This window comes from Eublepharis macularius, chromosome 12, assembly GCF_028583425.1.
Source record: "Eublepharis macularius isolate TG4126 chromosome 12, MPM_Emac_v1.0, whole genome shotgun sequence".
In the NCBI taxonomy this organism is placed as follows: Eukaryota; Metazoa; Chordata; class Lepidosauria; order Squamata; family Eublepharidae; genus Eublepharis; species Eublepharis macularius.
Genome location: NC_072801.1, coordinates 415,616 through 438,882, shown reverse-complemented (window position 1 = coordinate 438,882; position 23,267 = coordinate 415,616). Strand labels below are relative to the sequence as shown.

Genomic DNA, 23,267 nt, shown 5'->3' with positions numbered 1-23,267 from the left:
GGCCTTGATCTGTCCAGAAAAAGGGCTGGCCAAGCACGCCTTGCTAACAGCAGCCATTCTCCAAGCAGACATGCAAGAATGCAAACTCAGCAGCCTTGCTTAGCCACCAGAATGCAAAAGCCAGTTGGGTTTTCTGTAACTTTCAGGGAACAGGCAGAAGCACTCCTTGCCAATGTAAGACTGTCCAGTGTGCAGCACAGGAATAATGTCCCCTTCCTTATCTTCATTACAGTTATTTCATCTTGTAATACCAGGGAAATTATGGCAATATGTTGTTCTACATGAAAGTACACAGCAGAGCAATTTGTGGGGCCTGGCAGCTGCCACTCTCCACAGAGCAGATGGCCCTGATAAAAACACAATGCTGAGAACAGGTTGATAAAGACATTGCGGTCATTACGCACTCCACGCTCCATCACAATGCTCAGAGGCGAGGGGCGCCCTTGGAATGCCTGGCGCTGCTGATGTCTGGAGCAGGAACGGCCCACTTATCCACAGAGGCTCACTTGAGTGGAACAGTTAATTTGGCACCTATGACTGATCCATCCCCTTCCTCTCTCTCCTATCTAGGGGACCCCGCAAGCACCCAGGCATGGGTGGAAGCACCTCCCACTTGGGCAAGGGGAGAAGCCCACACCGTTTGCCATCTTCTTAGGCAACTAAGACCACTGCAAAGTCTGGCGTTCTCTCGCTCCTCTGCAAAACACAGGGCTACCTGGTCAGGCACCAGCCAAGTTGGTTCTTGCATAGTCCATGTTCCTGCCAACCATCAGTCAGATCTGGACACAGCCCAAATGCCCTGCTGGGGCCTGCATGGCTGCCAAACAGGACAAATGGGACTAGGGCACCAGCAGACCTGGTGAAGAGCAGAGAGATAAAGGGGGGCAAGAGCCAGTTCATTGAAACTGACCTGCCAGGAGTGAGGGTTCAGAGCTTGCCTACATGCATAGAGGGGAGGACACAGTGCTCGGAGTCCAGCTCCGGGACGTGGGTCATCAGTTCTACTCATGTCCAAGTCCCTTCCTGGGACTCTGCCTTCAGGGCATCTGTTGGGTGTTTATAATTACTCCTGGCCTTGCCTGCATCTTCCTTCACAGATCAAATAGCTGCTTCCTCTCCTTGCTAATTCACACAGCTGGTTATTACTCAGCAAGCTCCCATGATACTCGCCAGGGGAAGAATTTTAAATAAATGTGTACAAGCAAACAGATGCTGTCATTTAAAAAAATCAATCCATCTAGTCAAAATGCCCCACTGAGGACTTGAGTGTGGAACGACTGAGCAGGTGTCTGTTCACCAAACCCAAAGATAGTGACAGAGTTATGGTGACTAATTCAGATTAGTTAACAAGGAAGAAGTTCTGCAAAGATAAACAGGCAGGCCCAGGAAGAGCCGGGCACCTGCTGCGTCTAGAGAAAAATCCTCTCCAGAAGGAAAAGATCTTTCCCCAGGAGAGCTTTGGCTCCCACGGACCAGCTGCAGTGTCTTGAAGGGGCTTCCTAGTGCTGGTGCGCGTCAGACGTATGCCCTCCTAAAGGGCAGCTTCGAGAGAGAGTGTCCATCTCCAGTCACCGTTAGCTTTTCTCCTGTGCCAGAAAGATTAGCTGACTAGAAGCAAATGCCAAGTCCCCCAGAAGGGTCCACTATTCCCAAACATGGCAGTTTCAAAAGTGAACCTTAACCAATTAAGGTATAAAATCAAGAGGAGGCTTTCCGAAGTTACAGGAATACTTTCCATGGACCCAGTCCTATTATATAAAAGGCAAACTGTGTTTCAAATGACTCACTTTTTATCCTGGTGTGCCTCCAGAGGGTGCCACTGTGGCAGAAAGTCCAGGCGAGGAAGCCCATGCCTCCAGACAGCACGCTGCGGTGGGAAGCGTAGGCAAGGCAGCCCATCCCTCCCTCCCACCCCCCTCCCTTCAGCCAGCGGCAATTGGGACGTGGAAAAGGCAGCAATGCCTGCCCCCTTCATCAGGCGGGAATCAGGCAGTGAGCATGTGGCAATGCTCGCCCCTCCCATCACACGGCTGGGATCAGATGTGGAGCAGGCAGCAATGCCCCCCCTTCACCCAGTGCAGAGCACCCTGTCAAGGATCAGGTGTGGAGCAGGTGGCAATGCTTGCCTCCCCGTCACCCAGCCGGGATCAGGAGCAGAGCAGGCGGCAAAGCTCTCCACTTCACACAGCTGAGGTCATGCATGGAGCATGTGGCAATTCCTGCCCCTTCACACGGCCAAGATCAGGCGAGGAGCAGGCAGCAATGCCCCCACTCTTCATCCAGATGGGATCAAGAGCAGAGAACTGGTAGCAATGCCTGTCCCTCCTTCACTTGGTGGGAATCAGGTGCGGAGCAGGTGGCAATGCCTGTCCCCCCTTCACCCAGCGGGAATCAGATGCGGAGCATGTGGCAATTCCTGCCCCCCCCCTTCACCAGGACGGGATCAGGTGCGGAGCAGGCGGCAATGCCCCCCCCCTTCACCCAACAGGGCTCAGGAGCAGAGCAGGTGTCAATGCCCGTCTGCCAGCCCTCCCCTTTCTAGAGCTCGTATTTTTCCCCACAATGGGCTTTGTTCCTAGCAATAACAACAACTGTGCTTATATACTGCTCTCCTAGATGGATTAGCACCCCACTCAGAGCAGTGAAAAAAGTGTTATTATTATCCCCACAATATAGCTGGGGAGCAGGGCTGAGCGGAGTGGCTCACCCTCAAGGCCACCTGCTGAGCTCCAGGCAGTAGTAGGATTTGAACCCAAAGTACACTGATTTACAGCCCAACCACTAAAGCAGTATGCTACAGGAGCAGCCAGAGTGGGGGGGAAGTGAAGGGTGTCATGCGTCTCCATGCAAGACCCCAGGTTGCACGTAGGCAGGGTGCTGGATGGTTTCTCGGGTGTACCGAGGAGGATCGGATCACCAACCCCCCCACCCCCCACGCCTGTGCATCTTAATGGCAACTTGCTTCTGGGTTTGTGCTGCTGCTCACGGTCCCCATTTCGCCCCAGCATGCCTGTTCAGCAGCCAGCTCGGTGTAGTAGCCCAGAGTATTGGACTGGAAGCCAGGAGACCAAGGTTCAGTATTCACTTTGGATCCGCTGTTGCTATGACCTGGTAGGAGACCAGAAGTTTTTAACTTGACCTGGCACATGAAGTGGGACTTTTGGGGCAAAGGGGATTTGCATGTTTTCTGGGGAAAAGAGACTATCCATATAAAGAATAGAAAAGAGTCCAGTGGCACCTTTAAGACTAACCAACTTTACTGTAGCATAAACTTTTGAGAACCACAGTTCTCTTTGTGGCAGAACGGGCGCTGGCTCTCAGTCCGGGCAACTGAGCCGTCAACGGCCTGCTAGCCCCGCTATCCACCTCCCACCGTCCCTGGTGGGCGTGGCTCACTCTCTTCATCGCTGCCACCACTCACTGATTTGTACACCGCCTGACTGAGGGGTAGTGAGACCCTTCCGGCTGAATTTCCGTACTGGGAAGTGAATTACCCAATCTTTGGTTCGGCCCTGGAGAACTGGCAACCCACCAAGGTCTGGCCTGATCAGTTTCTCCCGGGCTCCCTCCCTCCCTGTAGCATGCCAAGTGGGGGAGCTTACGTAGTCAGAGCACCACAAGGTCCTTTATATTCCAAAAGAGTATAATTTAATAACTATATACAGAGCACTATATAGGAAGCAGGTTCAGAACTCCTAGGACAGAAAATCAAACTGAAGAGAAGCACCGTCTGCTTTCCTTACTCTACCTTTAGGGGCTGGTGGTCTGAGGGAAGGCTCACCTCTTATTCCCTTTCTGCTGCCTCCCAGGCCCTCCACACTTAGGGCCTCGGCACCCGGGTCTCACCCAGAAGCAGGACCCTCTCCTCCTTCAACCAAAGAAAGAGCCTAACTGACCTTTTCCCCCTCAGGATCGGCTGAGTCTCCCCATTCAGGCTCCACCCCTTATTTTTCCCACCCTTTCTTGGCCCGGGGCAGCTGGGAGTTGTAGTCCAGGAAGAAGGGCGTCCCACACCAAGACTCCTGCAGGCCCCTCCCTGGCCCCACAGCCCAACAACCCTCAGGGGGAACATTTCCTCCCCTTTCTTTAAAGACGGATTAACAGCAACTGGCACTCATTTCACCCCTGGCAACCATTTCATTACACTCTTCGTCAGATGCATTCTTATGCTACAGTAAAGTTGGTTAGGCTTAAAGGTGCTACTGGACTCTTTTCTATTTTGCTACTGCAGACTAACACGGCTTACTCCTCTGGATCCATGTGAAGAATTTATGCCAAGTGCCAACGTTGGTGAAAATCCAAAGATGGTGATATAGTTCAGATATAGTGAGACTTGGACTTTTGTGATTGGTGCATTAATCCTAAAACCATAGAGATGGACCCTTAGAGTATAAGAACAGAGGGAAGTCAGGTATTGTGGGTACACACTCCCCTTCGTTGTGTGGTGTTGTGTTCACCCTACTTCCATTGCAGGCACCTTCTCGAACCCATCTTGAGGAAGCCAGGAACTTGGTGACTTGGGGGTTCTCTGCAAGGCTATTCCGTCTTTGTGATTGGTAAGATCATGGCATTATAATCGTGTAGCGCATAGGATTATAGCTATATGTATTTCATAGGATTAGTGGCAGTTAAGATAGGCTTGATGTACTCTTGAAATTTCTTTCTGGAATGGGGCAACTGGTGGATTATGGAAGCTTTTTCATGTGACGGCTGCAAAGAAACTCTTGTTAAGCTTGCAAAATAATAAAGGAATCCAGTAACCTTTAAGACTAGCCAACTTATTTGTAGCATAAGCTTTCGAGAACCACCGGTCTTTTCATCAGATTGTATTTTGCAGCTACAGACTAACACTGCTAACTGCTCAGGATCTATGACTGTTGTTACGCTTGCGCATTAATTATCATAAAATGCACATACCATTTCATGACCAATTCATTCCTCCCTGGATGTATTATTTCCCATGCCCAAAATCATAAAAAGATTTCCTTTGTGTCACAGAAGCTTGCTGGGGTCCCTTGGGCTGGCTGCACCCTCTCAGCCTAACCTACCTCCCAGGGTTCTTGTGAAGATAAATGGAGGGAGAATGTTGTAAACCACTTGAGCCCCCCCCCTTTGGGAGAAAAGTGGAGTATCAATGTAGTAAATAAAAGGGGGTCGCCACCACGGGCATTTTCGCACCCCCCCCCCCGCGCATGCTTCCCCTATGCGCCGCCGGCCGAGAGCCCCCCCCAGCCCCCCCGTGGCGCCGCCGCCGCCGCAGCGGTGCTCTCCCCCGTGGCAGCCCGCGCCGAACGGGCGGGGCGGGAGAGCCAAGCAGGCGCCGCCGGTTCCGCAAGGGCAGCGGCGGCGCGGCTAACCCCGGGGCCGAAGCGGAAGCCCCGCCGCCGGCTGCGGACCCCGGCCGGGAGGGGAGGGGCGGAGAGGGGCTCCGGCGGCAGCGGTTCGCCTGCTCGCCCCGCGGCCCTCGGGCAGCGAGGGAGGCAGGGAGGGCGGGCAGGCGGCCCCAACGCCCTCTGCCGAGCCGCTTCCGCTCCTGCGCGGAGGCCGCGGGCCGCTCCCTCCCCGGTGCCGCCCGCCCGGCTGCCATCCGCGAGCGGAGGGGCTGCGGCTGGCCCAGGTGGTTCTCCGGGGTGGGACTGGCTTCCTCGCCGGCTCCGGGCATCCCTGCGGGGGGAGCGGGCGGGCGGCGGCCTGAAGCCGGGCGGGGCGGGGCTGCTGGAGGGGCTCCCGCTTGGCTCGGAGGGGGCGCCCGGCGGCCTCCTGGCCCGGCGTTGCGCGCTTGACGGGCGGGCGGGCGGGCGGGCGGGGCTGCTGCTCCCCCGCGGGAGTCGAGCCGGATGGCGGGGAGCAGGGCGGATGGCGGGGGGCGCCCCCGGGGCAGCCGAGAGCCGCCGCCCGCCTGCCCGGGTCCTGGTCCTGGTCCTGGTCCGGGCCCGGCCGCGTCCCCGCGCGCCCTGTGGGCCGAGCTGCAGGCGCTGCTGCCCGGCACGCGGGAGGGCTGGCGGCTGGAGTGCGGCGAGCGGGTGGAGAGCGGCGTCCGGCTCGTGCTGCAGCAAGCGGCCGACCTGCTGTACGCGGAGGGCGCCGGCCTCGCCCCCAGCCCCAGCCCCAGCCCCAGCCGCAGCCGCGCCTGCCTGCGCCTCAGCAACGTCCTGCTGGACTACGCCTGGGAGAAGCTGAACGTGGGGACCTGGCGGGACGTGCACGAGGACTGGCGGCGCGTCTACGCCTACGGCTGCGCCTTCAAGGCGCTCTGCCTGTGCCGCGCCGGCGCCGCCTGGCCCGAGGCGCTGCGCACCTGTGACCTGGGGCTGCTGATGGGAGCCTCCGTCTGGGACAACGTCCTGGCCAGGATGGTCGGCGTCCTGCAGCAGCATCTGCCGCGCCCAGAAAGAGCCCCTGCCGGAGACGCGAAGGAGCCGCTTCCAAAGGTATCGGGCGTCGGTCAGAAGGAGGGGGGGGGGGCGTAGGTCACTATTCCATATATCTGGGGAAAGATCCAGCCCCCTGGATTAAAATCTCACCCTCCATAAGCATGGCCTGAAATGCCGCACTTCGCTGTCCCTGTCCTGCACGTAGGTCTGTGTGGCAGGAGGCCTGTCTGGGGTGCTCTGCTGTCCCAACATTTGTTAGGGTCTGCTCTTTTAGAAGTAAGGGAAGTTTGACTCAACAGTGCTGAGAAGGTCTTCTCCTTGCAGAGAATCCGGAAGAGCTCCGAATCCCCAGAGGTTCCACCGATAAAAGCGGAGGAGAGGATTTTGCAGCTTCACTGCCCATCACTGGAACACTTCCGAGACAATTTCCTGCTCCCTCAAAAGCCTGTGATCCTGGAAGGGATCATCGACCACTGGCCCTGCATGAAGAAGTGGAGGTAGGGGACATTCCGGTGCTGCCGCTGGACCTCCCAGCATCAGCTCTTAGGGGTAGCTGCTGGCCCTGCTTCCACAGCATCTGAGTTTGGGGCAGGCCCAGCCTCGGGGTGCCCTGCTCTCCTGCCTGGGTTTTCATAAGCAATGAAGATGCCATTTGCAGCCCGCTGGATGGGGAACCGGAGGGCCTGTGGGCGCTGCCAAGCCTGATCTCTGTTAGGACTTCTCGCAGAGATCTGTGCTCTTAGAAATGGAGACATGTTTTGGCTGTCCAACAGGAGCTGGCAGAATAACGCTGCTGGGGGCGCTTGGGCCCGGTGCTTCTCAGTTCTGCCCGCCACAAGCACAGCATTGAAACATCGCTGAGTAAGCCAGTTTGGCGTGTTGCTTAAGAGTGGCGGGACTCCAATCTGGAGAGCCGGGATTGACTCCCCACTCCTCCTCCGCTTGAAGGCAGCCGGGGGACCCTGGGCTAGTAGTCACCGCTCTCTCAGAGCTCTCTCAGCCCCACCCACCTCACAGGGTGTTTGTTGTGGGGATAAATAATAACATACTTTGTAAACTGCTCTGTGTGGGTGCTCAGTTGTCCTGAAGGGCGATATATAAATCAAATGTTGTTGTTATAAATTTTCAAGTGAAGCCCAGAAACGAGCAGAATGCTTAAACTGTGCAATAAGGGTGCAGGACCTCAAACAGTGGAGAATGCATTCGTGTGTACCACCACCTATGGTTTGTGCATGACCCACTGGAAGGCACCGCAATATTTCTGTAGCACAAGGCACTTCCATAATCAGTGCTGCCAAGCAGTGCAATAAACCGTACACTGCATGTATAGCTTAGGAATGATTCCCATCCGATTAAGGCTGTGCCAGGCAGGTGGGCTTTGAAGGCCACTTGCCAGGCAAGGTAGACTAGTGGTCTGTCCAGTTACAAGGTGTTTCCAGAAAAATTGGAATTGGAAAACTTTCCACTGCAAAATGAACGGCATCTGATTTAGTGGGTTAGTTTGATTTCTGTTTAGAAAATGAAACTTTAAACGTAAGGCCATGTTAACTTCATGTGCTTTATAAATATCTCCAGTAGACAAAAGTAGTTCAACTATAACCATTCATTAAGGGGGGAAATCCTCAGTTAACACACACACTAAACATGGTATATCAGGTGTGCTTGTTTCTGGACTCTTTCTGGGGATAGACACCGGAGAAGGGTTCACTATTGCAGCTGTCCCGCTGGCTGTCCCACTGCATCCATCCATTATTCTAACTTAATTTGATGAAACCATGCATTTTTATGTATAGGAATTTTTAAGTAGAAAAAATGTCCAGTGCAGGGAATTTTCTGCCTGGTTCAGTTCCGTAAAAGCCACTTTTGTTTGTTCACATGACTCCTTGGCCCCATGAGGCAAAGGTTTACTCAGAGAACTGCTCCGCCAACAAGAGAGGTTGGCTCCCTAGTTGCTGGGCACCCCACAGCCACCTGGGCTGTGAGAAGGAGCAGGCAAAAGAGCTGCTGGAGCGGTGAGTGTTTTTCTGTTGCCTTCCTTAACTGCTGGGGAGAATTAGCTGAGGCTACTGGGTGGGAGGACAGTGTTTGGAGGGGGGGGGGGATGAGCCTGGACAGCCTGCTGGAGAGTGGTGCCTGTTGGAGTAGGTCTTGTTACTGTTTGTCTCTTCTGCCTGGGTGGTAGCTAATTGTAGAGGGTGATGGTTGCTCATTGGAGAGAGTCTGTTTTGCCTGGGGCTGACTGCTGGCCCCGCCCTCTGCTGGGTGAGCCTTGAATTCAATTAGGGCTCTGGCCTTGTGGCTCTTAGCTTGTGGGTCTGCCTGGGGGCCCTGTTAGAAGCTGAGTAGCTGTTACATCCTGTTAGGCTTTTTTTGCTTCTGCAAACCTTTTACAGGTTGTCTTGAGAGGCAGTTTGGCAGGGGGGTTATCAGGGAAGTACCATGAAACCTGAACTGCTGAAATGGAGTGCAGCAGCATGGCTGGTGAGAGAGCTGAGGCAGCGACATGCAAAGTCTATGGCATGTTCGTATTCTTACCTGAGGGCAACAGCAATGACACTTGCAGCGAGTGTAAGGTGGTAGCCCTACTGGAGGAGAAGAAGCAGGGACTAGAGGCACGCTTGTCCACACTCCATTTCATAAGGGAAAGTGAAGAGTTCATGGACAGAACGTGTGAAGCACTTCTCAGGGGGCAACAGGAGGAGAGGGAAAGGTATCTCAGGATCTGGAGGACCGCCCAAGGAGGTGGGTGCATGGAAGAAAGTAACCCACAGGAGCAAGAAAATCAGGAGACTTTCTGAGCCTCTGATGCTAAGCAGTCGGTTCCAGGATCTCCCCATAGATACTGATTCTGGACCTCTGGATCAAGAGCTACTCCCCCAGCTTCCTTGAACCTTGAAGGAAATTTCTCAGGCCCCTGCGGATGAAAGGACTCGATCTTCTGCTCCCCAATATAGGAAAAGGCGTGCACTGGTAATTGGGGATTCCCTACCGAGAGTGGTAGAGGGCTGACTGGACTTGTTGTCTGGGGAGGCATGCCAGGTGCATGCATCCAGGATGGGACAGAAAGGGTAGGAAGACTCATCAAGCCCACAGATTATTGTCCCTTCTTGCTGATCCACGTGGGAACAAATGATATTGCCCAGCACAGCCCAGAACGCATTAAAAGAGACTATGTGGCTCTGGGGGGAAAGGCTAAGGTCCTGGGAGCACAGGTGGTGTCTTTGTCAGTTCTTCCTGTCATAGGCCGTGGTTTAGGAAGGGAAAGAAGAATGCTGCAAATAAATGACTGGCTACGTAGATGATGTCATCAAGAAAGATTTGGATTTTTGGACCCTGGCTTACACTTCCGAGATGAAGCTCTTCTATCGAGAGATGGTTTGCACCTCACAAGGGTAGGAAACCTGATAAGGAGGGCTTTAAACTAAATCCCTGGGGGGTGGGGAGTCAAAAATTCAAAGCTTATGACTGGAAATGAGAACACTGAAGATTTGCAGGGAGTGGAACACATGCTAGGAAATATTAACTTCCAGGTAACCACAGAAACAAAAACCTCAGAGCATATAACTCATGGCTTCCGATGTCTCTACACTAATGCACAGAGTTTGGGAAACAAGCAGGAGAAACTTGAAGTCCTAATACAGGAAGGGGACTATGACATAATAGGCATTACTGAAACTTGGTGGAATGACACTCACAATTGGAATATTAGGATTGAGGGATACAACTTGTTCAAAAGAGAGAGACAAGTAAGGAAGGGGGGAGTAGAATTATCTGTAAGGGATGTATATACTTGTGAGGAAATACATGTAACTGAGCATGGAAATTCAGTTGAGAGTCTCTGGATAAAAATAAAAGGAATAAGAAATAATAGTGATACTATGGTGGGGGTCTGCTACAGAACACCAAGCCAAGCAGAGGACTTGGATGAGAAATTACAAAGTTCACAAAGAGATGGGACACGGTGGTCATGGGAGATTTCAGTTACCCAGATATCTGTTGGAAGTCAAACTCTGCTAAAAATGAAAGGTCAAATAAATTCCTGGCTTGTCTTGCTGACAACTTCATTTTCCAGAAAGTGGAGAGGGAAACAAGGGTTTCTGCTATCTTGGACCTGATTCTTACCAACAGGGAAGAACTGGTGAATGAGGCGGAAGTAGCAGGCACCCTGGGTAGCGGTGACCATGTAATTTTGGAATTCACGGTCTTGGGGAAGGGAAAAGCTGTACATAGTCAGACATATAGGTTGGACTTCAGGAAAGCAAATTTTAACAAACTGAAAGCTATGCTGAGTAGAATCCCATGATCAGAAATACTTAAGGAGAATGGAGTTCAAGAGTGGTGGGAGTTTCTTAAAAGCGAAATATTGAAAGCACAATCGTAAACGATTCCTGTAAGATGGAAAAATGGGAGGAGCTTAAAGAAGCCACGGTGGCTTCTTCATAAACAGCTTTCTAATGAATTTAGAAATAAAAAAGACTCGTTTAGGAAATGGAAGGAGGGCCTTATAACCAAGGATGAATATAAACAAATAACCTATGCTTGTAGAGAAGGAGTTAAGCTAAAGCTCAGTATGAGCTAAGGCTAGCAAGAGATGCTAAAAACAACAAAAAAGGGTTCTTTGCTTATATTCAAAGTAAGAAAAAAGCAAGGACATGGTAGGCCCACTCAGGGACAGGAAAGTGAAATTGTAACAGGCAATAAAGAAAGGACATAACTGCTCAATTCCTGCTTTTCCTCAGTCTTCTCTTGTGAGGGAAATGGTCCTCAATTTGGCAATAACAGAACACATGATGGTGGAAGGGAGTTACAGCCTAGGATCGACATGGGGTAGTACATAAACACCTATTTTCTTTAAATGAAACTAAGGCCTCAGGGTCAGATGAATTATACCCAAGGTTACTAAAAGAACTCGCAGATGTGATTTCTGAGCCTCTGTCCATTATTTTTGAGAATTCTTGGAGATCAGGCGAGGTGCCAGAAGATGGGAGGCAGGCAAATCTTGTCCCCATCTTCAAGAATGGGCAACAGGAGGATCCAGGTAACTATCGACCCATCAGCCTGACATCTGTACCTGGAAATGTCTGAGAACAAATCATCAGTCAGTCAGTCCTTGAGCATTTAGAAAGGTTGGCTGTGATTACTAAGAATCAGCATAGGTTTCTCAGGAACAAGTCACCTCATCTCTTCTTTTGAGAAAGTTACTACCTTGCTGGATCAGGGGAATGCTGTAGACATAGTTTATCTCGATTTCAGCAAGACTTTTGATAAGGTTCCACATAATATCCCTCTTGAGAAGTTGGTAAAATGTGGCTTGGATCCTATTACTGTTAGGCGGATCTGTAACTGGTTGACTGATGTGCACCCAAAGAATGCTTGTTAATGGTTCCTTATCCTCTTGGAGAAGCGTGACAAGTGGAGTGCCTCAGGGATCAGTCCTGGGACCTGTTCTGCTCAACATTTTTATAAATGATTTGGATGAAGAAAGACGGGGAATGCTTATTAAATTTGCAGGTGATACTAAATTGGGAGAGGTAGCAAATACGGTAGAAGACAGAGTCAGGATACAGGATGATCTTGACAGGCTGGAAGACTGGGCTAAAACAAATAACATGAATTTCAACAGAGATAAATACAAAGTTCTGCATTTAGGTAAGAAAAATTATAGGATGGGGGAGACTTGTCTTGGCAGTAGTATGTGCAAAAAGGATCTAGGGGTCTTAGTAGACCATACACTGAACATGAGTCAGCAGTGTGATGGGGTAGCTAAAAAGGCAAATGTGGTTTGGGGCTGTATAAACAGCATAGTGTCCAGATCACGAGAAGTGATGGTATCGCTCTGCTCTGCTCTGGTTAGACCACACCTAGAGTATTGTGTTCAGTTTTGGAAACCACAAATTAAAAGGTTATAGACAAGCTGGAGCGTGCCCAGAGGAGGGCAACGAAGATGGTGAGGTGTCTGGAGGCCCAGTCTTATGAGGAAAGGTTGAAAGAGCTCGGAATGCTTAGCCTGGAGACGAGACAACTGAGAAGTGATAGGATAACCATCTTCAAGTACTTGAAGGGCTGCAATATAGAGGATGGTGTGATTCCCGCTGCCCCGGAAGGTTGGACCAGAACCAATGGTTTGAAATTAAATCAAAAGTGCTTTTGGCTAAACATTAGGAAGAACTTCCTGACAGAGCGGTCCCTCAGTAGAACAGGCCTCCTCGGGAGGTGGTGGGCTCTCCTCCTTTGGAGGTTTTTAAGCAGAGGCTAGATGGCCATCTGACAGCAGTGCTGATTCTGTGAGCCTGGGCAGGTCATGAGGGGGAGGGCAGAAGGGTTACATCAGTGCTTAGTTCTCACAGCCCTTCTTTCATGCCCAGGGCAAAGCCAATCATCACCTTGGGGTCAGGTAGCAATTTTCCCCAGGCCAGTTTGACTAGGTATCATGACGGTGTTTTGCCATCTTCTGGGCATGGAGCAGGGGTCACTGGGGGGTGTGGGGATGGGAAATAGTTGTGAATTTGTTCAGGAGGTTCAACTAGATGACCTTAGAGGTCTCTTCCAACCCTATGGTTCTATGATTAGGAGAATCCTGCAAGATCAGTCCAAAAGGGTAGGGAAGCCTATGCCTTGTTTCCCACAGGGGTCAATGAAGTGCCCTTGGAATATCCATGCACACGAAGGCAATAACTCTCCTGCTCAACTGATGCTACTGGACACTGCCTCTGAACATGGAAGTTCCATTTAGCTATCGTGGTGAATAGCCATTGGTGGGCCTCTCTTCTATAAGAGCAATGGGCTTGCACTGCAAGGTTGCTGTAAAGCCATCTTCTCAGGGAGCATCCCCCCCACCCGCCCCAAATCTGCAGGGTGATTTTTCAGCTTCCCAGAAAGACAGACAAAAGGAATGTGATTATTTCCCGACAGAACCACTTCTTCTTTTTGAGATGGGATTAAAGACAGACGGGGGGGGGGGGGGAATTGCCCAGGCTTCTGAGGATCAGGCCCTTTGGAAAGTGTGAAACCAACCCTGGTGCTGAGAGGGAGGCCTTTTGTGTTTCACTGCAGCGTGGAATACATCCGCCAGGTGGCTGGCAGCCGCACCGTCCCTGTGGAAGTGGGCTCCCGCTATACGGACGAGGAGTGGTCCCAAACCCTCATGTCTGTCGATGATTTCATCAGCCAATACATCGAGAATGAGGTCTGAGCCTTTCGAGAGGGGTCAGTAGAGAAAGCAGTGTGACGGGGGACATTTGGGCGGCTGCCGCTGCCGCCGCTGCCATAGTGCCCAAGCACGCGAGGGCCACAGAATGGGAAAGACGGCCCTGGATGCTTGGGCTGGGGCCAGCATACGAGGCTGGAAGGATGGGAGGGGGCTCGGTGCGAGTACCTGGGCATTGTCTGCAGTATTCTTTGTTGTTGTTGCCCTGCTGCTGCTTTAGATGTGAAGATCACACTGATTCATTTTCTCTGTACTTCCAGAATCACACTGGATACCTTGCCCAGCACCAGCTCTTTGAACAGGTAAAAGCCACCGTCAGTTTCAGGATCTCCTAACCAAGAGTGGCAGTTGGGAGAGACTGAAAGGAACATCTAGTCCCTACCCCTACAGTCCATACCCTGCAGTATGCAGAGACGGGGGGGGGGGGGGGAGAACTGCGGGATATGCCAGCAGGAGGCAAGTGTCCGGAAGGAGCCAGAATTCCCTCCTGACCCCCCCCCCCCAAGCTCTTCCTCCGAGTAGTTTCCAGTGAAGCTGAACGAGGCAGAGCTCACTGCTGCCTGGCTTCGTGTGGTCACTGAGAGGATGCTGGCGCAAGAGCGTAAGGGCTAAACCTCCTGGCTAAACATCCCTTACACCAGCGAGCCAGGGCAGCGGAGGAGAAAGAACACGCCCGCAGTTCCTCAGTTGGGGTGAATGGCCTTCCCGAGCGGGGTGAGCCTGTCAAAGGGCCCATGCTGCAGGAACAGCTCGCTCTCTCAAAAACAAGCGACACCTGAGACCGTGTCCAAGTTGTGCAGTTGTGTTTTCCCTTGGCAAGGAGTGGGACGGCATGTGCTTCTCTTGATGTGAAAATATTTGGAGCCTAGCTTTTTTCTAAACGGAGCCAAAGAATCTCTCACCCACATTAAAAGCTAGGATTCTCCGTTTAGGGGTGTTCTGTTTCGGGGATAAAGAGAACAGCCTCTGCATGACTCTCTCCCCCAGATCCCAGAGCTGAAGCGGGATATCAGCATCCCAGACTACTGCTGCCTGGGCAGAGGCGAGGAAGACAGCATCACCGTGAACGCCTGGTTTGGGCCAGCGGGGACCGTGTCGCCCCTCCATCAGGACCCGCAGCAGAATTTCTTGGCCCAGGTCCCTTTTCACAAAGCGGCCACAAATGCAGTGGCTGGGGGAGGGGGGGGGTGTTGGAAGGAGGGCGGCAGACCCAGAAGAGGCTTGTCCGTCTGTCTTGTAGTGATGGGGGCGGGGGTTGCCGTCTCCAACTCTCCTGCAGTCTCATTACAAAAGGGGTCCAGAGTGCACAACTCTCCCGAAGTGCCCGCCCACAGACCCCGTCCCCATTGGTGTACTAGTCATTTCCTCCCTTCTGCCCTTTGAGCTGCATAGCAACAAGGGTGTGGAGGACTGTACAGAGCAGTGCAAAGTGGCAGGAAGCTCAGCAGCCCCGATCCCTTTCCCCTTTGTGAATCAGCTGAGCGCAGAGCATGTGCCCAGGGAAGGGAGGTTGCCCGTGAGCTGCAGTTCAGCTGGTCTTAGCTTCGGTGTTTCTTCTGCATTGGCAGGTCATGGGTCAGAAGTACCTCCGCCTCTGTTCTCCTGTCCAGTCGGAAAAGCTGTACCCTCATGAGGGCCACCTTCTTCACAACACTAGCCAGGTGTGTGTCTCCCACAAGTTCCCTTGCTTGAGGCCATGCCGTTCTCCCACTGTGGTTGTGGTAGTAAATTTGTGACTTGTCTGCCCTGTCCAGGTGGATGTGGAAGACCCCGACCTGGTGAAATTCCCTCGATTCAAGACGGCCGCATTTCAGGCTTGCACCCTAAGCCCTGGCCAGGTTCTGTTTATCCCAGCTAAGTACTGGCACTACGTGCGGGCCCTGGACACCAGCTTCTCTGTCAGCTTCTGGTGGTCATAGCCTCAGCCCTTGAAGAGGGCGGCTCAGCTGCAGTCAAGAGCGGCAGAGAGAAATCTGCTGCGCTGTGGGACTCATGCGGCGTGGAGGCGCGCTCGCTCAAGAGTCCGATTAAGAACTAGAAGCACAGCTAGGGAGTTCGGAACGGAAGTGTTTCCAGGCTGAGGCTCATAGCTCTGACTTCAGGCCCTAGCGTTGTATAAAGGAAGGGGTGCTGTGGTCATGGTTTGCAGGAGTGTGGTCTGCCCCAGGAGCCACTCCCCCCCCCCCACTCCGCAAGACACAGTTGAGTTTCTCTTCGCAAGCGCTGAGCAGGCGGCAGGGGCCCCAGCGTGCAACCCAGAGCCCCTCAGACAGCCACCAGTGAAGAAGGAAAATATTGCAAGACTTTTTAATATCAGGAACTGATGCCGGAAGCCCTGTGGCACAGTGTTGAAGCAGCTACTCTGGAAGGACCGGACCCTCGCCAACCATCCCTCTACCGCCATCTTGGTCTCACAGGAGGGATTTTCCTGTTCTCCTTTGGGGTACTGGAGGAGAGAGGAGCAGCTGGCGAGCCTATCGCTGTGCCTGGAAGAGGAGAAGGCAAAGCTGGCTACTGAAGAGCAGGAAGTGGCCCCTGTCTCTCCCCACCCTAAACCACGCAAAGCAGCACAGTTGGGCCCGCGCTGGGAAGCACTGCTGGGGGGGGGTCACATGCCCACATGAGGCTCTCTTCCTTACCTTGCTTGTTCTCTGTCTCCCGCCCAAGACACACTAATAAAAGCTATTTTGTTTTTGGATTTCCTTGTCCTGGTTTAATTGCAGAACATGCCATGAGACAAGGAGAAGACCCTTCTCTCCAGGGGTGGCTTGGCAATGACTGTACCTGGGATCTGGTGAGGCCAAAACTGTTTGCAGTGCGGGCAACGAGCCTCCGTCTGTGGTCGGAAGTATTTGGCTAAGCAAGGCAAGTGCATTGCGATCCCACATGCTGTGCACACTTGACCCTGGGAGAGAAAGGGCCTGGTTAACGCTCACGGAAGTGCCACGCAAAGGCCTGGGGCGACTCTCAGTGGGATACGTCGGCACATAGGCTGCTGACCTGGGGGAGGTGGCCAGAGGAACAGCAGGCAAGACACGGCAGCCAGGAAAGCTCACAAACGGCTGAGCCCGTTGCTACCAAGAAACCGCCTCCTGTGGCCACCGCAAGAGCAACGGTGGGACCAAGGAAGCGCAGCGCTGCGGGCCGCTGCCCATCTGACCTGGATAAGGAGGCTGTGGCAGATGTGGCACTTGCGGGCCGTGTCCGGGTAATGGCCGAGGATGTAGTTCTCCAGTTCCAGGATGCAGCGGGTATGCAGCGTGTACTCGCCCTCTCTCTGCGGGGGCGGGGGGGGAGAGCGGTCACTGTTACGCAAGCCCACCTCTCCCCTTCTTGCAAGGGCCCTTCCCGGGGGAAGCAGGGCGTCCTCCTTCCTTGACAAACAGCTCTCCTCAAGGCCTCGCAACAGCCCAGTCATGCAGGACTTCAAGCTGCAGGTGTTGCAGAGATACTGCTGGGAAGCTCAGCTGTGCCCCTCTGGCTGGGAAGGGACGGGGGCCATTCCCAGAAAGGTCCTTTCTGCTATAAGGCGGCCAGCCCCATTACCTCAGAAAGCCACTTGCTCTGGACCAAGCGGCGCAATACTTGCTCTGCCTCCTCCTTCTTCATCTTCTTGGGTTTCAGCTGGTCAGCCGAGTTCAGAATCTCAGTGGAAGACGCAAAGCCGTTTTCGGACAAGATGATCAGATCCATCTGCAGCAATTAGACGAACGACACCCTCAGGAACACTGTTCTGGCTCACAGAGCGCACTCTCAGTTGGCTTCCTGTAACCCCTTATGGCAGCCCTGTTGTTCCCATCTTGGAGGCAAAGTCCAGAAAGGGACTGCTCACCCGGCCACACCAAGAGTCTTTAGCAAAGGTGGAAATGCCCTGCAGGGAGAACCGCGGCCCACCCTTCAGCTGCATTTTTCACATCGCACCCCCCATGCTCTGGCCCCACGTGTGTGTGCGCGTGTGCGCAGACAGCTCTCTGTGGCCCGTGAGCACCATGCGCTCCACTCTCTGGAGACAACAGCACGGGGCATCGGCTGCACCTCCTCTTGTCATTGTGAAAGAAGACTCCTAGTTCTGCTCTTTGCAGAGCCCACAAAATAGAAAGAACTCTCCAATGATACCAGAATAAGGCATGGAGCCTTTTGCTCCATGGAATACAAACAGCTCCAGCCAAAACACTTTTCCTCTGAAGTCACATTGAGTTTCGCAGGACTCCCAAACAAGCCTGCTTAATGCTAAAGCAGAGCTCCAATATGCGTTTCTGGTTTCAGTCCAGGGCTTGTAGCTGGGAGCAGAGCGGCAGCTCTAACACACAACTCATCTAGGGGTTGGGGGAGAGTGCTGTTAAGAGAGGGAAAGCTGAGGTTCCCCAGCTGCTCTTCCAAGTTCAAGACAGTTGAGTGACAGCCTGCGCTTGAGGAAATTGCTCTTCACATCTGGTCACGGATGAAATCAGGAGCAGCGTCCCCTTGGATACAAAGCAAGTTCTAGACACTCGGCAGGTGGCTGCACTGGGATAGATAGCCCCATGCCCATATGCTGCTGGGAAGCAAGGCAGCCAGATGAGCTGACTACTCTGGCGGTTCACCCCCCCCCCCATACAAACACACACACAGTTCACAGCTACCCATGCAGTTCAGGAGCACACACTTACTATTTTTTTGAAGAGTTCTAACTCAGTTTCAGAACAGTCGTTTGCCATTTTGGTGACTTCCGTTTCTGCCAGATTTACCTGTGCAAAATAGAGGTGTGTTAACAGTGAAGTCAGATGGTTGTTGCCATTTTGTCTTTCACGCTTCTACCCCAGCTGCCCTCGCTTTCAGAGGGGAAAGCTTCCTGGAGAGACTAAGGCACCCAAGCCGTCTCCAGCTGTTCTTGCTAGATTCTCTCCGTTCCCCTTTTGGCTTGCCTTGGCCCCTGGCACGATTGCCTTTTCTCTCTGGAGCAGTCTGGAGGGGGTGGAGTTGTGCCTGCACTTGAAATGAGAATTTTATAAAGTGCTCCGATAAATCTGCAGGCTTTAAAGAGAGGGAGGGCCTATATTCTGTTGTGGGTGCTAGTGTTCTGGCAGGCTTTTCCAGGAAGCTCTGCTAGGTGTGTTTTTGCTTCCAGTGTCATGGCACAGATAAAGCAGCACAGCCCCTCTTACCAAAGCGTAGCATGTTCTGCCAGTGTCCTCTGCCACGCCCTTCCTGATCTCCAGAAACAAAGGTTGCAGCTGAAGGTTAGCTACATTGACGAAGTCATCCAGTTTATCAGTAGCATAATAGACTGGGGTGGGGAGAGAGAAGACACACACTTGGTCACGCACCCCTCTGCAGAGACAGCTAGCACCTGAGCAGCACGCAAGGCCTGCAGCACTGCCCAGTCACCTGCTCCTGGCCAATCGGAACTGGGACAAAGACGCTCTTGGGAAGGGCCACTCTAGAAATTGCTGCTGGTTTTCAAAGGGGCAGGGTTGGTTTGTTTTTTAAAGTAAATCCTTCCTGCTGGGCTTCCACAGTCATTGTGTCTGTGTGCAATTTTTGTCCCACCCTTCTGCCAGGGTGCCTGCGGTAGCATACAGCACCGGGACTCTCTCTGCTTTGCTGGGGTCCCAATTAATTTTGTCCTTCGACTTACTCACCATTGGCACAAAACTAACATTAAAATCTGAATGTTTTAACAAAAAATGCAACATGAGGAAACAGACCGGCACAGAAATAAAAACTCCTGGAGGTTCAACTTGGGAGATGTGAGATCAACTCGGGGCGCTGAGTTAAACCTGCAGGGTTGTGAAATCTAGTCCAGTTACTGATCTTGACTCCCTGCTTGAGCAGCCGGAAGTGCCTGCTGAGGAGTGTGTGTGGAGGGGCTTGATCCACAGGTCCCCGTCTGGCTCACTGTTCTCCAGAAAGGCCTCCGCAGGTGCCCTCAAAGCCAAGCAGGTGCGCTCTGCCTCACCCAGCCAACCCAGTTGCTCCCCGCCCCCACAATATGTGACATCTGTGCCTTGCACAGGGATGTGCAGCCCCAGGAGCCATCTCCGGCCAGCCAGTCCCTGCTTGCTCATCCTGCAGGAGCCTGGCAGTGGGGCCACACCTTGAATGTGCTCTGACCTACAAGCAATCAGCACCTCCGAGTCCCCACCCATCCCCGTGCCCTGAGACGTTCCCATTGGGGCCATGAGAGCACCCTGACTCATTCCTCTTTGCTGAGAAGGCAAGGAACTGAGCAGACGCAACATTTGAGCTGCTGCTTGGAGCAGAGGAGGAAGAAGGCCAAGCTGATCCGCAGCCCAGCAGCTGTGAGCATTTGAATTACGTGTAAGATATGTAAGCATTAGAAATTGGGAATTTCTGCTGGGGTCAGCTGCCCTGATCCAGACCCCATGCCCGCAGGGAACTGGTAGCATCTTGAGAAACAAGGTCACTGCCACCCACAGTCTTGTTCAGCACAGGCGTTTCCTTAGGGAGTGTGAGAGGAGCAGAAGGGTCCTTCCAGATGTGCTAGGGCCTAGCCCAGGGCTTTTTTTTCTGGAAAAAGGTGGTGGAACTCAGTCGGCTGCCGGCTGAGAAAATGGTCACATGGCTGGTGGGCTGCAACCTAACCCCCCCCCCTCTGCCTGGAGATCAGGGGGCGGGGCCACCGGCCCTGTGACCATTTTCAAGAGGTTCTGGAACTCCCTTCCACTGCGTTCGGGCTGAAAAAAAGCCCCGGCCACGCCATTTTTTTCGATTCCTGCGTCTGACCCGTTGGGGTACAAGGGGGCGGGCAGGGAGATTGTGCTTGCCCCAATACCTCTAGTCGACCCCCTTGGGGGCGTGGCTACGATGGGCCAAGGCGGCCAAGGCCTGCCCCCCCCCCCGCTCAAGGGGGCTGCACTTCAAGCTCCCTCCTCGCATTTGCAGTCGGGGACTGACCAGGAGTGGCGGGGCCCCGACCTTCTCCGGTGCGGGCCCTCCGGCCTCGCCAAGCCCCTCAGCAGCCGCCCCCCTTCTCACCACGGCTGCCGGGATCACATCTCGCCTGGGCGCCGCCCGCCCTTCCCGGGGCTGCGCCGCCCGCCGGCACTCACCCTTGTGCAGCTCGCAGCACTGCCGGTGCAGCGCGGCGGCTTCGGCGCTTTCCACGATGCCCAGAGCCATCAAGGCCTGCAGGAACTGGCGGTGGGCGTCGGTCATGTGCGTGGCCATCGCGCCTCTGGCCACGGCGCCCGCGGGCGCAGGCGGGGGCATGAGCTGCAAGGGAGGGCGAGAGGGGAGCTGCCGGCGGGGGCCTCGGAGAACCACCCGGCCGGGCCGGCGGCTGCCGAGGGGCGCCCCGTTGCCCTCCCTTCGCGGGCCCTTGGCCAACGCGCGGCTTCAGGGGAGGCTCCCTGGAGGGGAAGCCTGGCTCTGGCCGGCAGCCGCCCGCCCGCCCGGGGTTGTTCCGAGGCGGGGAAGCGAAGCCGCGGGTGGGCGGGGAGGAGAGAAGGCCGGCTCGGGCTCGGCCCGCCCGCCGGTCCCCCTCCTTTCCCGCGGCTGCGCTGAGGCTCCCGGCGGCGCCCCTCTCGGCCACTCCCGCTCCTCACCGCGGGCCGGGCCGGGCCTCTCCGCGGCCCCACCCGGCGGGGGTCCTGGGGGGGAAGCCGCGCAGGGCCCGCTTGGCTTGGCTCGGCTCGGCTCGGCTCGGCGGCGCTGGGAGGCGGGTGAGGCGCCCGCGAGGCCCGCCTGCGGCTGCGGAGGCGCCCAACGGCCCGGCGCGTTCGGGGAGGGCGGGCCCGAGACAGGGGCGGCCGGGGCTGGACGGGGCCGCCTCTTCCTCCTCCTGCTTCGGCGGGCGGTTCCCCGGCTGAGGCCATTTCTGGGAACTCTTGGCTGGAGCGGCCTCGCCTTGCCGGGCAGGGCCGGGAGGCCGCCGCGCGGACCCTCCGCCAGCAGAGCAAGGCCGGCCTGGCCCGGAGCCCCGGCCGGCGGTCCGGTGGGAGCGAGGCCGCGAGAGGCGAGCCGGCAGGGAAGCGGCGGTAAGGCCGCCCGGGGCGTCGTCCTTCCCAGGGGCCGGGCAGAAGGGCCGCCCGGGAACCGAGCCAGGGGTCCCGGAGGGGCTCGGAGGCCGAGGCTGGCCCCCGGCGGAGGGTGGGAAGGGAGCCCTCGGCGCGCTCCTCCTGGCGCCCGGCTGTGTCCGGGAAAGGCCCGCGGGGGAGAGCGGGGTTGCCGGCTCCGAGCTGGGAAATTCCTGGAGATTTGGGGAGCGCAGCCTGGAGAAGGCCGGGTTTGGGGAGGGAAGGGGTCTCCGCGTGGTGCGATTCCGTGGAGTCCACCCTCCGAAACAGGCATTTTCTCCAGCTGAACGGATCTGTGTGGCCTGGGGATCCGTTGCAATTCCGGGAGATCTCCAGCCACCGCCTGGAGGCTGGCAACCCTAGGGGGAGCGCCCTGATGGGCCTTTAGTGTTCCGACGGACAGCTAGAACGACATGTCGGTAGAGCCTGACTGCCAAGAGGGAGGTTGCTCTGCCGGGGCCTGCCTGGCACAGGGATGAAGTGTGCTGCCCTTCCGCACTGGCGAGCTAGCTTGGGGTTGCCCCGGTTTCCTGGCAGAAGTGACCCAAAATACGTTGTCACAGGCAGCAGACCCGAAAATGCGCCCCACAGGAGCAACTCCTTAGTATTTCTAGAATCCCGTGCCTACTAGGACCATCAGGCCCTGCGATCTTGGTGAAGCTTAGCAGGTTGGGGTCTAGCCAGGACTCGAGTGAGGACCCACGCATGGATACCAGGCTCTGTGAGGGCCAGGAAATAAATGTAATCAGACAGGAAACAGTTGCGGGGGGGGGGGGCTTATCCTCCCGCTCCAAGGTAGAAGTAAACAGGTGTTGGGCATCCTCCTCCTTTCCCCCATGCAAACAGACAAGGACTCTTTGCTCCGTTGCAAACCGCGGCCCCTGTTAAAAATGAACAGCTCTGCCGGAAGGAACTGCTCCTGTGAGCAGCTGTACAGCCCCTGAACCAATAAGCAGCAAACTTCCTCATCTCTACTTGCAAGCTTATGTGAGCCTAATTTGCCAGTGGATTCCAGGCCAATTCAAAGAGCAAGGCTGGTGCCACTCAGCTATTTAACTTGCTGCCAGCCTTTGGCAACCCCCCCCCCCCCCGCCCCCAGGCCTGTTGCATGACTAAAACCAGCTTTTTTTCTTGGCCAAAGGCAGTGAATGGTGGTTGGTTTTGCTGTGTCTTCCTGCACCCTTTGCCACCTTTGAGGACAGATCCTGTTTTTCTCCCTTCCCAACTCAGACTGCTTCCCGTGAGACGTCTTAGAAGCCAGTCCGTCTCTGCCTCAGGTTGCTGAGAAGGCTGCAAACGGCTCGTGCTGCAGGTACAGCATCCAGCGAGGACTCCACAAAGACGCCCTGGAGGGTCTTTGCAACTTTGGTAATTGCTCCCTTCTCTCTAAAGAGAGAAGCTCTTTTGATGGCTTGCCTGTGTATGCGTCTTCCCTTCTGGCTGAGGTGAAGTGCAGCTGGGAAATCTTTGTTGGGCCCTTGAGCTGTTAGCCCATAACACTCAGACTCAGCACTTGCTCTTGGCAGGGCCTTGGCTGTCTTCCTTCTCTGATGGCTCGTGGCTGCATGGCAGTTCGGATGCCCAAAGACTGGGCCAGTGGTACCGGCCTCTGGCAGACCTTCTTCTTTTCCTGCCTCATTCGTCACAGTAAGTCTCCACGAATTTGCT

At 54.7% G+C, this 23,267-nt stretch overlaps 3 protein-coding genes across 4 annotated transcripts in view; 2 read left to right on the top strand and 1 right to left on the bottom strand.

The window, feature by feature from the left end:
- Positions 1 to 5,553: 5,553 nt before the first annotated feature.
- Positions 5,554 to 16,279, top strand: KDM8 (lysine demethylase 8). Its single transcript, XM_054993036.1, has 7 exons — positions 5,554 to 6,431; positions 6,699 to 6,871; positions 13,428 to 13,560; positions 13,842 to 13,883; positions 14,569 to 14,718; positions 15,150 to 15,242; positions 15,336 to 16,279. Exons 1-7 carry the CDS (start codon positions 5,838 to 5,840, stop codon positions 15,498 to 15,500), a joined length of 1,350 nt encoding a protein of 449 aa, XP_054849011.1. The 5' UTR covers positions 5,554 to 5,837; the 3' UTR covers positions 15,501 to 16,279.
- On the bottom strand, positions 15,875 to 21,494 carry NSMCE1 (NSE1 homolog, SMC5-SMC6 complex component). Its single transcript, XM_054993037.1, has 8 exons — positions 21,129 to 21,494; positions 20,634 to 20,796; positions 18,726 to 18,847; positions 18,231 to 18,308; positions 17,128 to 17,274; positions 16,742 to 16,858; positions 16,366 to 16,486; positions 15,875 to 16,067 (listed from the first exon to the last, which is right to left on the bottom strand). The coding sequence occupies exons 1-8, from the start codon at positions 21,396 to 21,398 to the stop codon at positions 15,976 to 15,978; spliced, it is 1,110 nt and encodes a 369-aa protein (XP_054849012.1). The 5' UTR covers positions 21,399 to 21,494; the 3' UTR covers positions 15,875 to 15,975.
- IL4R (interleukin 4 receptor) overlaps positions 21,479 to 23,267 on the top strand; it is a 15,284-nt gene continuing 13,495 nt past the window's right edge. For both annotated transcript variants that reach the window (XM_054993033.1, XM_054993032.1), the window contains exons 1-3: positions 21,479 to 21,560; positions 22,830 to 22,967; positions 23,126 to 23,246. In XM_054993033.1, the coding sequence (XP_054849008.1) occupies positions 23,150 to 23,246 (97 nt within the window). In that variant the 5' untranslated portion in view covers positions 21,479 to 21,560; positions 22,830 to 22,967; positions 23,126 to 23,149. The remainder of the gene's footprint in view (positions 21,561 to 22,829; positions 22,968 to 23,125; positions 23,247 to 23,267) is intronic.

What these genes read in the sequence shown, in the direction of transcription:
- NSMCE1 (XM_054993037.1), bottom strand. Translation starts at nt 21,398, where the DNA reads ATGGCCTCAGCCGGGGAACCGCCCGCCGAAGCAGGAGGAGGAAGAGGC. An exon ending in GTGCTGCGAGCTGCACAAGG is followed by an intron (nt 18,848 to 20,633) that starts GTGAGTGCCGGC and finishes TCCCCACCCCAG; the next exon opens with TCTATTATGCTACTGATAAA. An exon ending in TAGAACTCTTCAAAAAAATA is followed by an intron (nt 17,275 to 18,230) that starts GTAAGTGTGTGC and finishes TAATTGCTGCAG; the next exon opens with ATGGATCTGATCATCTTGTC.
- KDM8 (XM_054993036.1), top strand. Translation starts at nt 5,838, where the DNA reads ATGGCGGGGAGCAGGGCGGATGGCGGGGGGCGCCCCCGGGGCAGCCGA. An exon ending in CGAAGGAGCCGCTTCCAAAG is followed by an intron (nt 6,432 to 6,698) that starts GTATCGGGCGTC and finishes TTCTCCTTGCAG; the next exon opens with AGAATCCGGAAGAGCTCCGA. An exon ending in TTCTTCACAACACTAGCCAG is followed by an intron (nt 15,243 to 15,335) that starts GTGTGTGTCTCC and finishes TGCCCTGTCCAG; the next exon opens with GTGGATGTGGAAGACCCCGA.